The sequence below is a fragment of the Barbatula barbatula genome, assembly GCF_947034865.1.
Source record: "Barbatula barbatula genome assembly, chromosome: 18".
Classification (NCBI taxonomy): Eukaryota; Metazoa; Chordata; class Actinopteri; order Cypriniformes; family Nemacheilidae; genus Barbatula; species Barbatula barbatula.
The window spans coordinates 21,246,840-21,262,218 of NC_136781.1; the positions used below are offsets into that span (position 1 = coordinate 21,246,840).

Sequence of the window (15,379 nt, forward strand, 5' to 3'; positions counted from 1 at the left end):
AATCAAATAGGCTCTTATATGAAAGACCGCGACACATGCACAAAGTTCACTTTTTTATTGGCCAGCTATGATGTAACCCCCCCACACACACACATACACACGCACGCACGCACGCACGCACGCACGCACGCACACACACACACACACACACACACACAGACACACAGACACACACACACACACACACACACACACACACACACACGCACACACACCACCATATTCAGAAAATACCTGTCTTGCATTTACAGCCTACTCGAGCATACAATCTTATTTGTTGTGTTTACGTCTATTTACACTTATGTCTAATCTCAACTGCACCATTCAGCACATTTGTTCTCGGACCATACTTTTCATAGTTGTTTATTTAACCTTTATTTTATTTTCCAGTCGGATAACCTCCAGATTTGAACCCTGAACATGAACAAGCTTGCCACTGCTTGTCAATGCCGGCTCATGATGATCTTACACAACTCTTCATGGTTTTACTGCTGGTTTACATCCACCAACACTGCAGCTCTACAGTTATGACAATTATACATCAATATGAAATAGAACAAATAGAAAAAAGAGCAACAGTTAGCCTACAAATACTGTTTGGAATATTGCATAGTGTTAAAATGCTGATATATTCATATTAATTCTTTCAAACAGCGTGCATGCTATATCTAAATAATCCCGTCCATTGAGTGTGTGTGGTGTGTAATGAATAGCCAGAAGTGTGATAAGGGGAAGCAGGTAAGGGGTGCGGCTCGAACATTATGTCTGATTTTGTAGTGGATATCCAGAAGTATGCCGTGCTTCTTGCTTATAAAAGTGATAACAAGTAAATGTATAAAAGTGTTTCAGGAAATAACGAACAAGCAATTCATTGACGCCAGAGAGTAATGTGCGCTCTGTGCTAGTTTTCTGTGTGCAAGGAACTGGCATTAAAATGCTCTTTGGACAGTTTGAGGGACACACTAATGTCGTACAGTGTGGGCTGGATGTTAGGAAGTTAATGTTAACACCCAATACTGTGAATGTTGCTGAAAGAAGGACATCTGCTGCCATCTTCTGCGCAGACCGCATTACTGCAGTCTGCATCCCCAAATATGGTCGTGGGTTTACTGCAATGGGCGGGACTTTGTTCCTGATTGGTTGAACTGCCGTCAATCACCGAACCGGTCGAACGCGGACGAGCAAACGACGAGGAACAGCGAGTGACTGGAGGACAGCAGGAGCCGATAAACCGGCATTTATTTCACACACTTATTTTTAAAAACATTATTTTAACATTAAATCAATTGTTCGGAGAATCGGGATTGGCGAGAAAGGTTTGTTTATTAAAACATTTCAATAACAAGCTAATCGGGATTCGGAAGCACTAGCTCGGGGTTTATATGCTACTACATAGAAACAAACGAGCTTAATGTTGATGTGAATTTATAAAACGTTGTTTTAAACCCCATAATCTGACATTTATTAATGATATTTAATCTATACAGAAGGCGTATTGTTAGTCTATTTGTGTCAGCGGCGCATTAGTTTGAATGCAGCTCACTTGTTTGCGGGTTTGTTTAGCTAACTCGTGCGTTGCTGCTGTCGTCGTCGTCGTCGCTGTTGTTGTTATTATTGTTATTGTAATATATATTTTGACATTGAAATATAAACTGAGTTCAGGTCACGTTTGACTTTTGTTCTAAACAACACTCGTGACCTTGAAACAAGTTGAAAAGTGTCAGTCGGCTTGTATGAGAACTACCTGTGAACTTCACCTGAGCATCACTAGAATCAATAGGAACGAATGATGTGAGTGATGAGCGCAGGAAGAGAGATGTAGTCTTGCGGTTAGTGATGTTGTGTCGGAATGCACACACGTAGTTTTCTGTGGTTTTATTTGCTATTAAAAATAAATATCGGTAACACTTCAGTAATTCTCACTATTAACTAGTTGTTGTTAGCATGCATATTATTCGCTGTTTATTAGTACTTATAAAGCACATATTCTGCATGGCCGTAATGTACAACCCTAATCCCATCCACTACCTAAACATAACAACTACCTTACTAACTATTAATAAGAAACAAGAGTTTATTGGGGGGAAAATCGTAGTAAATGGTTTGTTAATAGCCAGAATTGCCCCCTATAAAGAAATAGTTCACCCAAAAATAGTTTTTTTATTCCTCAATTGGGACCGTGAACTGTTCCTTGAATGTCATTTTGATTTGATTCAGTTTTAATTGTATGAAATAAGGATTGTTATAGAGTTTTTGTCTGAAATATAATTGAAACAATTATAAGCTACTTGTCTGATTTGTTTGTCTGATTAAAATGTATTATTTCTACACCTTAAACAGGGTTTACAGAGTGCTCAACACTCATTTGTAAGAAATGACAAAATGAAGACAGTTTCTAATATAGCCGGGATGCACGATAAATTATCGGCCGATTAATCATAAATCATTTCCAATGGTTAAACTTCTTCAGCTGCATGCTGCTCACAGTTATAATCCAGAACAGTTCTGTCTTTCTGTCATGATCATTCACTTACTGATATTAGCAAAACATTGTTGATGTAGGTACAGTATGTAGATACATTATTTATGAATGTGTACATTATAGGAACAGAAGCACATTGTTTGAATCAGACTGCTTTCTACCTTGAGACCTGTTAGACATGTGGCTATTAAGAACATTTTACTGGGTTGCTCTGGGAGAACATCTGTCGATTGTTCATTAAATAAAAAATATACCAGAAAAGTTTTAAGATAAAAGCAGTTTAATATTAATATTTAGAAACTGTATATCGGCCACATATCGTTATCGGCTTCCAATGTTAAAGAATTATCGGTTATCAGCCAAAATGCATCCCTAGTTAAAGGTAAAGAAGAAAAAGTAAAAATAGGGCAGAAGAAAATTGACAAACCTTGAAGAAAAGGTTTTAAGACTCAGTTGAAATTTGGTTATGTGTATAATATGATGCGTTTGATTATTTTTAATGTGGATTTTGTGTTTAATGTGGGGGCAGCAGGGAAGAATGGTTGTCCCAGATGGCGGAAGTGTCATACAGCCAGCGGAAAACGGTGCAGATGAGGTGATGTCCAGTTCGGAGCCGGGATTCGATCAGAACCTCACCGGGGCGGAGTTAGAGGAGGTCCGTAAACTACAGGAGCTGGTGCGACGTCTGGAGGTTCAGAATCAAGCCCTGCGCAACCGAGGCACCAAACTAGTGCTGCCGGGCGCCACCAACAGCACTCACACGGCTGGAAACAGCGTAGACCACTTCCACGTTGAGTCTTCTCTCCGAGCCGAGGATTCTGGGAACTTTGAGATGTCACCTCCAGCAGGCAGCAGCAGCAGTGAGGAGATGTCCCCACTGCCCGATGCCACCAGACCGGAGGATGAGCGGGACGGGTTCTTGAGTCTCCCCTGTGCTTCTGGCTCCAAACGAACACAGGGACAGTTTGCTACGAGTCCGTCTGCGGATAGCTGTGATTCAGAGATGCTAGGAGACAGCGACGCCGGTATGGACCAGTCCGCTCTGGATGAGGTGGACGTACTTGATTTGGAGACGTGTGCAGATGCCGAGGATGAGGACAGCTGGTGGGTTTAAAAATCTTCACTGTCACACGTACAGTATCCATACGTGTATATTATGAAGTCAAAACAAAATCAAAACGAACCTTTTTTCTGGTATAACAAATATTTTCTCTGAAAAGTTTGAATTTTTTCCTAAATATTCACCAAAATGTAATTTGCTCTGCACTTTTCTTTTGACTATCATCAGTTAGGCTTTGTGTGCTGTTGCTTAATAATAATCAATATTAAAATAAATGTCAGTGTGTTATTTATAGACTCCTGTTGCTTTTCTAACATCTTGCTGGTAGTTTATGCTGTGATGTGTATCAACATCTCATCGGCAATGATGTTTACAGCAACAGTACCACCATATTTAAAACAAGCCTTACCGAGAAAGCGTGAACTTGACCTTCAGGCTCAAAGACCTCCAGTCAGGTGAAGTTTGTCTGTTGTGGTTTTGTGATTGTTGTGTTTCTCTGAATGTGTAACAGGTGTTTAATGCATACGTCACTGAATCAAAGAGACTGGGAGTGTATTGTATTTACAAGAACATTCAACATATTCACATCAAAGGATATTTACTTTCTGTCCTGAAATCATTTTATTTTGAGATTCACTGATGTGTCAGTCGGCAGTATTTAAGGGTGCTTTCTAACCTGTAGTTTATTTGGTCCATTGCTATAATGCATTTTTTGGTTCCTTTTAACGCCACACCGATTGCTTTGGTCCAAACCTGTTGAATGGAACAAAAAATTTGATTGGTCAGAATCAACGCGTGGGATAATTCCAACCGAAGTACACAAAGAGAGGAGGAAAGGCACAGAATGAAGAGACGGTTGTGCAGGGTTATTGTGTCCTTAAGCACATTCTAGTTGAGATGGTGTCGTTATAATGGAATAAAGTCCATTATTTAATGGTGAAATTGTTTCAAAGCGTTATGTTTTGGGGCTGATACACTTTTTAGTAGGCCATGCTTTGGCTGATCTTCTGAAGAGCATACAGTCTGGTCAACCTGATGCTTCGTTGTGTGCTCTTATAATGCGACTGAATCTGTGAGAGAGACCTTTTATTCAAGTTCCGGTTTCATGTCTTCATAATCACTTTATGAAAGATGACAAAAGGAACCGTTGACAATTCATTCATCAAAGACTCCCAGTGCTTTTACCGTCATTCATAATGTTAGATTTGTGCTTGCGTTCAGAACACTGTATATTGACACAGATGCTTGTGAAGTGCTTAGATTGAACTCCGTTCACGGTAGATGCTTAATGAAAATACTTCAGACATCTGTTCCACATAAAGCACTCTTTGATGTACCCTTTGTTTACTCTCTGGAATCAAAAAAGCTTCATAATTATAGCGGAAATTCAGGCCATCGTGGTGTGGTGTTCAGTGTTTTCTGTCTCTTTTTCTAGGTTGTACGTGTCACCGAAGAAGCAGGTGGCAGAACAGGGGCCTGATTCGCCGCTGAAATGGTGCAGGAAGGTTCTGGATCACCCCAGTCCAGAGACTGAAGTCGCATGTCGGACCCTAATCAACCGACTAGACAAAAGTATGAAAACACTCAGACAGAAAGTATTGTTTGGTGGTTGACGTTAATTAAATAAAACCTCATAAAAACCCAGTAGTTGTTTTCGGTTGTAAATGTTACTCGCCGTTTAACGTTTTTATCATGTCACCAGACTTCTGACCAAAGTGTGGAGGAGTTTGTAACTCAAACAGGCTAAGAACCGTCCACTGATTCAGAGACACTTGGTCCGATTGATATAAAAGTGATCAATCACAATTCATTTGCTTACTCCTGATTGGAGATGGATTAATCTGAAAAACACTTGTGATTATTAGACGGTTAATGATTTTTGTTGTGTACCCATAGCCTCCCGATGGAAGAACGTGTACAGCAGTCCATCTCAGAAGACTGAAGCTGGTTTCTCGACAGCCACCTGTGCTGGGTACCTCAAATCAACTAACAAAACACTACTAACCTCTGAAAGCGGAGGTATGATGTTAACCCATACGCTGTGTACTTCCTCGACTCTTCCCACAACACAAACACACACACATACTCAAATATGCTCAGGTGTGGTCACGGCCGCCTCTCTTTAACAATGCTGGTGAATCAGATCAGTGTCATGCATGAGATCTCTCTGCACATATTCCTGTCTTTCTCAGTGTTTAAAGTACAGGATGTTGTTGAAAACAAATCGGGTCTTTCTTAAATCATTTTTTGCATGGATTTCTGTTGCAAATAACCTTCTGGTTTAAATTGCTTTGCTGAACATTTTTATCTCTACTGGGTTTTAAACTCATGCTTGTATCACATAAAAAATATGTAGTCACTGCTAAATGTCATTAGACACGGGATGTCAACTGCGACTTTGTAAAAAAAACAAAAGTACTTAGGACAATTTTAATATCCTCATTTAGAGCTGTTCATAATGATATGTACGCAGGCGAACTGGTGTTTGGCATCATAGCATTATAATGATTATATACTGATTTTCTGTTGTTCACAGGGAATGTGGGCATCCAATCAACTCTCAGCTCTCAATCCTCAATAGACAGTGAATTAAGCAACTCGGATGACTCCATCTCAATGGGCTACAAGCTTCAGGACCTGACTGATGTTCAGATCATGGCTCGTCTACAAGAAGAAAGTGAGTGGACTCAATCCAAGCCATGAGTTATAGTGTTATTATATTTTGATAAGTATCGATACTGAAAAATCTGAAACTGTTCCAATATGCATGTCCCACGTATCGATACCAGCTGCGCGTTCTTGCTCTCGCTCTTTTCTCTGACACACTGCACAGTGTTATGGTGGATTCAACCTGTAAAGGGCAGTCGCGTTTGTCCAGTTCATTTTCAAAGGGAAACATGCGGTATGCGGCAAAACGTGGGGTGATTAGTTGGCGGAGCGACGAAGGTGCTCGTGCATCCAAAATCCTGCAACTTCCACGGGCACGGCTCTTTGCCGCATGCGCAGCTGAAGATAAAAAATGTCATCTTTTTGTGAACTGCAGCGCAGCCACATCGGCTCAAAGTCAGCTGCCGTGTGGCATTTCCACTGCTCGCCACCTACCGTGTGAATGGCCCATTAATGTTAAAAGAGATGGCCAGTGCGGAGTCTCAGCAACAGACCTGGTGCTTGGTGCAAACTCGTTTACGCTTCCCATGTTAACCATAGCGCTCTTTGTATGTGCGCTGAACAATAATTTCATCCACTCGTCTCATTTTCTCCGGTTAAATGTTGTTAATGTTAGAAAGACAGCCAGTAAAGAGTCTCCGCAACAGTTCTTGCTTTTAAAGTTTGCGTTTCTGTCTATGTTAACTACCATCAACCAACAATGAATGAGCAATACATTTTTCAAGTATTTATTAATATCTTTTAAATGTAGTTAAATGTTTATGTAAGGTCTGTTCCATTAATACTGACAAATACAACTTTGATTTTAAATAGTAAATGTATTGGTAAATGAAAACATTATGTTAATCATTTATATATAATGTAAAAATATAACTCATTATGTAGTCTTGTTCAATTGAACTTTTAATAAAAAACTAATTAGGTATCGATTATCTAATCAAAGTTAGATTCTATTATATAGATACTATTCCAGTATCGTGACAACACTAGTTTGTACCTCAGCACAGCGCATTACTTTTCATGTTTAATGCAAATGGCTGCTGTGGGTGTGAAGGTGCTTTGTGTTCCTTCATTCCAGTGAGCAACTTGTGTGCAGACTGGACAATGAATCATTGTTATTAGTGTTTATAATCCCGCTCAGGTCTGCTAACGTAATGTATTGAGGACACATAGCTCTGGAGATTAACTGTTATTGTGTGATTATTATTTAGCAGTTGAATATAATGGCGCAATTGAGATGAACGCACAATACTTTAATGATTGGACATGGCATACAATATATGTTTACTGTCTGACAAGTCTGTTACTTTTGACATGTTTCTAATTTGGACTGTCGAGAGATTAATCGCATCCAGAATAAAAGTTTGTGTATATAGTAATCTTGCATATAAATCTTATATTTTTAATCACATACATTGTATACATTAAAAATGAATAAATGTTTAGATACAATTTTGATTATATATAAATATTAATATAGACATGAAGATATTATACATCCAAAATAAATAGTAATTTTAGTAAAAATCTTCTTCTTTTTGCTGGATGCGATTAACAGCCCTACTTTGTCTTATTCCAGTCCAGTGTCTTGTCTGAGAGATGAGAACTCTGAGATGTTTAGTTTTTGTTCAAATTTCTCCCTTTTCCTGAGACACAACAAGACGCCTGAAAAAAGACAATCAATTTAGAAAATTAAGGATAAATAGTTCTTAAGTGATGTGAAGGATTAAAAAAGAAAACATGAAATATATTTTTGCTGAAATTCAAATTGATCTCATAGACATCAGATGAATGTGAATGTACACAATTGCGTATTTTGTGGTATGTTTTACTATAGAATTTATTTTAGAATTCAGTCCTGGGGCGTTAATATTTACATTAATTAATGTTTATTTTCATAATAATTGCCAATAAGTTAAATTGATCAAATGTTCTGCAGTCGGAAATAAATGAAGTTTTGTGTGTGAAGGTCTCCGGCAGGACTACGCCTCTACCTCAGCCTCACGTCGGAGCTCCTCGGCGTCTCTTCAGTCTCTGCAGCGCGGCACCTACAGCGATCAGGAGTTTGACTCTTACAGTCTGGAGGACGAGGAGGATGAATGCTGTTCTCTGCCGCAGCGTCTCCAGCACTACTCGCCCTCTCCCCGGAGCTCTCCTCGCTGCCTGTCTCCCAATACGTTGGCTGAGTACAGTCGCCTGGCTGCCCCTCGTCCGCGCATGTCCCGGCGGTCCCTGCAGAGCCCGGGGGCCAGAAGTGAGGGTAGGACCTGCTGCCACATACTCTTAAGCCCTATTCGGACGGTAATTGTTTCTCATAGGGATGTAAGATATTTTCTCCAGAACTGGTAACTGGTGACTTTATTGATGTCCGAATCCAGAATGTCTGTGCTTTTCTCCCACCACCCGTTGAAAAATCCCCGGCCGAAATACTTACTGCTTTTTGACAAACACCAAGGTTGTGCGGTAATTTAATTGCCGTCCGAATCCACATGTCTGAATTTATAACAAGTGTTAAATCCAAAATAAGTTTGTAAGTCTAACTTTAGCCTGCTATCACTGAAAGCATGATCCCACCCTCTATTCGAATCGCCGTCCAAAGCCACGCCTCCTTCCAAAACACACGAACGTGCACAAACCAAAAGCTCTTGGATCAATTCATGTCTCATTCATCAGTGAGAACATGTTACAGTACAAAGTAAATAACGTTACTACAATAGCCAAAACCCCAAATGTAAACAACAGCGTTAAGACTGGATTAGATGCAGCATAGTTCCTGTTAGACGCTGGGTGACAATGTAATAATAAAGGTCCACAAACGACATAAGCAACATAATTAAAACCCATTAAAATCAAATGACATGTACCTAGCTGTCCAGAAGTGACCATGGCATCATATTTGAAACCCCTGACTCCCGTAGTTGCTCCCAGCGTGGAAAAGAACACTGATTATAATCATACCCGTCAATACTCCCCTTTGGCCAGGATTTTCCCATTTTTCACACCCATCTCCTGTTGAAACCTCCGAACAGACCGAGCAGTTTTCACCTCTTTGCTGATTAGATGTTTTGATGGGCAGGGTGTGCAGTGGGATGCAAAATACGATGACTGAAAGTGCATCCTTTTTGCTTTCTTTATTTTGCAAAGGCACAATATTATGTGGCTATCAATGCAAATAAATGTAAACCCTTTCCAGCTTCGAATGATATCATACGTGTCTGCATGATGACCACATGATACAAAGTTTAATAAGTTTCGACTGTTAACGTGATTATATAGGCACACACTTATATAGGCACACACAAAATATACACACACAAGCTAACTTGACAGATAGATCAAGGTCGGAGAATGAGAATGAGATGATAAGAAAATTAAACTAAACAATATCTATTTTATTTCATTATAATGATTAAGTCACGTGTCTGAGCATGTGAGTGCATTTTCCGGGTTCGCAGGATTACAAACTCACACCTACACCATGAACTTATGTCTGTCTGAATGCAAGGAGCCATGCAGATTTATTTTTACATGTGTCTTTATGAGAAACAATTACCGTCCGAATAGGGATTTAGCCAAACAACAAATGTGCGATGACTACACACTGTAGCACATTTCAGCACCTCTTAGATGGTGTGCGGCCGCATTCAAAACGGTTCAAGTTGCTGATCCCAGGTCTTAAAGATCAGTTTTCCAGAGTGGTAGCTGATGTGAAATTCTCAAGAAAAGCTTGCAATTATGGTGTTAAATAAATGCAAAACTTGCATTGTATTATTGTGAAGGGAAATTTTGTAAGTGTGGACGGATAGTGTGTTAAGCAGGCTGTGTGTGTGGTTTTCAGAGGAATTAAGGCACAGCATGCCTAACCTGACCCCGCGGACCAGCCTGCGCTCTCTGGAGGCAGTAAGAAACAGCCGCAGCATGGAGGCTAACTTACAGAGCTCAGGCAACCGCACGTCCCGTCTGCCCCACTCCCCCTCAGGTTGGTACCCCATCCCTCTGCCTACCTTTACTCTCATCCCTACTGTGTCTCATCTACTCTCTGTCAAGGGTCAATGCCATGCAAGAAGCTTTGTATGTCTGCCTTTCACTTAATAGGATGTATATCAAACTTCAATTGCATATACACTTGAGCACTATATACAGTGGTTCAAAAATGAAAATTCTGTTTTAAGAATCATTTACTATTTGCTCTTTCAGGTCCAATAAAAGCATCAGCATATGAGGTGTGTTTTAAAGTACAAATATTGAGCTTTGTGTTTATAAAGTCTAGCAGCCCTATCACCCTTTAGCCCAAGACTGGTTGCCCACTGAAGCTAAGCAGGGCTGAGCCCGGTCAGTACCTCCAGACCTCCTGGGAAAGCTAGGTTGCTGCTGAAAGAGTGAGTGTTAGTGAGAGCAGCAGTGGTGCTCACCCTGTGGTCTGTGTGGGTCCTAGTGCCCCAGTGTAGTGATGGGGACACCTTTAGGATGAGACGTTAAACTGAGGTCCTGACTCCCTGTGGTCATTAAAGATCCCATGACTCTTGTAAAGAGTAGGGGTGCTCACCCTGTGGTCTGGCCAGACTCCCTCCACTGGCCCGTGTCAATCCTCCACCCTCTGAATTGGCTCTATCTCCTCTCCACCTATAGCTGGTGTGTGGTGAGCGCACTGGCGCTGTTGTACTGGTGCTGCAGTCATATCATCCAGGTGGATGCTGCACACTGGTGGTGGTTGAGGAGATACCCCCCTTTTATAATTGTTAAGCGCTTTGGGTGTACAGCAATACACATTAAAGCGCTATATACTGTAAATGCCTCATTCATCAAACTTTGCTCAGATGTTGTGGCCTTTTTTACGACTGTATATATATATATGTTGTGGTTACACAACATCATTTCACTTTAATTGGATGTTAAAAAACACTATCCAGTGGGTAATGGACTGTGTGCATGTTGTCCTTTGTTGCTTCATGACATTCTGTGGCTCTCTGGATCACCTCAAGGTCACTTTTTCTGCCCTAGCTTAATATTTGTGCTCTTATAGGGGTGGTCCCCCAGACAGGGCTTAAGCCTAGTGCCAGACTAATGTTAGAAGTGTCTTGATCGAAAACAACTTGCACTGACATATATTAAAATATATCAATTTAATTGTGTTGTCTCGAGATGCACACCGGTGATGGTTTTTGTAAATATCCTAATTTAACTAAGGCTAGTCCTGATTTAAACTAATCCCTGTCCGGGAAACCGCCCCTTAGTGTGAATAATGTTGTTACTCTTACATGCCCCTGGTGGCAGTCTTAACTGAAGATCTTCAGCCTCATCTGGAGGGCCTGAATTTTCTTTTTTTTAAACTGGGGAAGATTTCCCCCTTACATGGATCATATGGGGGATTTAAATAAGTTGTGGGGAGAACAACTTCTCTTGATACAGTGTGTATTTAAGACAATCATATGACCCATTAACTTGTGCTTTGTTGCGATTTGAGACACACCATAAATAGCCAAACAACTAAGGTCTTAACATGGCCATTTACAAAGTCTCAATTTAGTTTTCGTGTCCTATCATAGTTTTCATGTTTGTTAGTTTCATATATTTTACATGATTGCAGCATTTGTCTCCATCATGTCGGCTGAAAGGCCGGTTCAGTTCTGTCCCGTCCTTCTGAAATGCTTTGATTGGTTAAGCTGACCCAGTCACCTGCTCAAAGCATTTACAGACAACATCCTGCCTTCACATGACAGTCAGCTTATAAACTCCTTAAAACAGTAAAAATAGCTTCAATTTGACCTCATCAGTTCAAAACGCAATTGATCACAAGCAGTTCTGCAAGTGTGACAGAGGCCGGCTAGACACCTTCAGACACCACCACATTTGAGTGAATAGTGCAAGAAAATACCCCTGCTGAACTGGGTTAATAAAAAACTCATGAAGGAAAACTATGTACACGAGTGACATGGTCAAAAACATTAATTTATTTCAAGACATTTGTTTTCTAAAAAAATGATACCTTGATGATGGCACATTTGTGTTAGAATTTCACTGTCAAAAAACAAACACCTCCGGTTCTTAAGGGTTAATGCTTCATTTGATTTAAAAACACAATTTGAAAACTGGGCCTTTTTCACAAACAGCTCAACATTTTTAAATATTTCTTTTCTTATTCTCGAGGGATTTTGTTGATTTTATTATTATGTTTATTGAAAGACATGGCTGTGTTGAACTTGTTATTGTACCTGTATGAAGGCTTTTTCTGTCATTCACCAACAGATCACATTACAGCCTAGAGTGAAGTCAATATGTACATTTAAAACAAACATCATGTGACCGGCTTCTAGACCAGTTTTTCCCACACCTTCTCATTTGGTCGCACCAATTTACAATTTGTAAAGTTAAGTCTTTTAAAATAGTCGGCTATAGGCCGCTTCATATTTGCGCTTAACAATTATTTAGGATTTATTGGGCTCGCAAGTTTTAAAGAAACTTTGTATGTTATTTTATACAGTTTTTATTATTTAGTTTTATATTCAAGTTCTAAATTGGCTATGAAATAATCTGACACAAATATAACGCGTCACAACTAAAAAGCTGTAATTTTGCCACTGACCTTCTTTATTTTTACCACATAAAATGTTATAAAATTTACTTTAAAATACTAAATCTTACTAAACACTCTTGTTAAATGGTCTAAGCACGCTTGTGTTCTGATGTGCTTTGAGTGACTGATCTGATGGGTTCAGACAAAGGGTTGGAGTTTAGTGATTGACATGTTTTGTTTCAACAAAATGAATCTCTTCAAATGAGTCTGCACAACACCGAATGAAGATAAACGCACGTAGTTTGGAGACTCGGGGAGTGCACAAGCTCTCTGCTCACTCTTTCACCAGCGCGTCAATCACCACTTATAAATCGCATTAAATTGTTCTATGCACTCGCATCACTGCATAAAAAACGATTGCATTTGCGAGTATTTTGGTCGCAGCCTAGAGCCCTGTGTCTTTAAACTATGGGAGTGGCAAAAGGCTTTTCATGTGTGCACTTGTGAGAATCTAATCGGTGCAGGTAGACTTGCAAGAATGATTTAAGTTATGCGCAGTCCCCGCAGTCATCCTGCTTCAAGATTAAGCTCTGATCTGTCTTCTCTGTTGCCATCGTTTCTATCGATAGTTAATGGTTTGCCACGGTTTTCATTAAGCAAGGCAAGATTAGATGGAAGTGAATCAGAAAGGAAAAAAAAAATATCATTAGTAAAAAGTTAACCATTTAAAGCCAGAAGATACTTAAGAATTGAAGGTAACAATAAAACGGATACAAATTTTCATGTGAAAAAGAATAAAACAAAAAAATAAAGAACGGAGATAAAAGTGCAGCTGTTGTGAAGCAGTACTGTGCTCAGGATGTGAATGCAGTCTCACAAATTTTAATCTGATTTAAAAGCGAGAACTGTCATATCTGGTTTAGCAGGGGGAGGAGCTTTTGTGATAATTAATTGTGATTAGCCAGGAGGTAACGTCATCACTCATTCTATGCTGTCTTCTAGCCTGTGGAATAGCAGCAGTGCTCCATCATGTAGGCTTTTGGGTGTGACGCACTATTCACAGATTGGTTTCATGTGAAATTTGTGCTGGTTTGCACTTGTAGGTACAGCCTCCACACGGTTGAGAGGTGAAGGCCAGTCTCCGCTCTCTCTGCGGGCACCCATGAAAGCTCTGAGTCCTGTTGCCTCCATGGCTGCATCTCGACAACCTGTCAGAGGAACAAGTACCCAGGGTGGGTCCTATTCAGGAATGAGGAGGGTACAGTCCCCTGGTCCCTCTAACGGCGCAGGGTACTCGGGCTGCCGGAGCGCTGGCGTGTCCAGGCAATCACCAGGCAGAGGCATGGGACTGGCATCACCTTCCTCTAGAGGCAGAATTCCACAGACATCCAGAAGGTAACACAAAACCCCTTCAATTGATCACCATCATACACTGCTGTGAGGAATTAAGGGTTTACTCCTTTCTCCTGTAGCAGATCACTGGGAATGACCAAACCCTCTGTTCACACTGATGATTCCTGGAAAGACGGTTGTTACTGAAGCACCGAGAGTCACTTCTGTCTTCCTCACAGAGACATTCAGTAGAGACATGTTGTTGTTACACAGTTGTGAGAGTGACGACAAAAGACGAGACCACCAGAGACCGCAACTGATTTTGTGATACGTTGCTTGTTTATAATACGTCAGTCTGCTTTATGGGGAAGCTGCTTGAATAATAATAATAAGAGAAATGTGTGATGTCCTGTAATACTTTGTGTGAAACAATGTGTGGAATTTAATTCCCAGACTCTGGAACAATCTGACATTGATTTAGCATGTTTACCAATTTTTAGAAATGAAGGAAATATGATTTATGTGTGGAAGTTTTTAAATCTCTCAGTTTTTAATTCGATGAGGGGGTAGCTGTATTGTGGCAAGAAGGAAATTTGTCTGTTTTGTATTTTCTAGACACAACAGAGCAATATCTATGTATTCTCGGACCTCAAACATGTGGAAGAATGCAAATAAAACCGAGGTCACAATGTGCCAAGGTGCATAACTACTGCAACACTGTTTCTTGAATTTAAAGTGCTTTTAAGTTGACGTTTTTACACTTTCACTCCACGTAGCATTTTGAATATGAATATGAATGCCTGTATTGTGCAGATGTAAAGAAATGCACTAAGCCAGTAAAAATATCTGCGTATGCCGTGAGACGTGCAGTGCCTCAAAAAATCACGAACGTTAATCCGTTCCAGCAATAAACGTAAGAGAAGAGTCAATTGTGCTTATTTGAGCTTTCTTTGCACGGCGGTGACATTTGTTCTGGACGGGTAACTAAAGACAAACACTATATTGCTCTTCCTTAATGCAATAGCTTTTGTTTCCATTTGTCAATATTTTTGATCCTGTATAGTTCGTTTCATGAGAGGATAGGTCTTTCTTTCTGGCATGTTCCAGATCTGACTAGGTAACATGAATCCGGCAAAATAAAGTAGAAATGCATAGCCCTCGAGGGGCTTTGCCTAAAACCAAAAAATGATGTCATATATGTTTGGCCCTCACGTTGTTAAAAACTTGCATATGACACTTTCTTCTTATAAGAAATGTCTCAGTTATTTTGTGTTCAGAAAAAATAGTGGGGTGCATTTTTATCAATGTAAGTTAAAAAGGTTTG

At 40.1% G+C, this 15,379-nt stretch overlaps 1 protein-coding gene across 6 annotated transcripts; it reads left to right on the forward strand.

Annotated features, from left to right (window-relative positions):
* The first annotated feature begins 767 nt into the window (after positions 1-767).
* Positions 768-15,248, forward strand: LOC306907194 (SLAIN motif-containing protein-like). 6 transcript variants are annotated; one of them, XM_079479139.1, is made up of 9 exons: positions 768-1,316; positions 3,012-3,586; positions 4,978-5,114; positions 5,439-5,561; positions 6,079-6,219; positions 8,179-8,469; positions 10,048-10,188; positions 13,827-14,118; positions 14,196-15,248. In XM_079479139.1, the coding sequence occupies exons 2-9, from the start codon at positions 3,021-3,023 to the stop codon at positions 14,260-14,262; spliced, it is 1,758 nt and encodes a 585-aa protein (XP_079335265.1). In that variant the 5' UTR covers positions 768-1,316; positions 3,012-3,020; the 3' UTR covers positions 14,263-15,248. The 6 variants fall into 6 exon arrangements, with proteins under 6 accessions (XP_079335265.1, XP_079335266.1, XP_079335267.1 ...); XM_079479140.1 differs by having other exon boundaries at positions 1,169-1,316; positions 3,015-3,586; positions 14,196-15,025; XM_079479141.1 differs by having other exon boundaries at positions 1,169-1,316; positions 14,199-14,982.
* Positions 15,249-15,379: the final 131 nt, after the last annotated feature.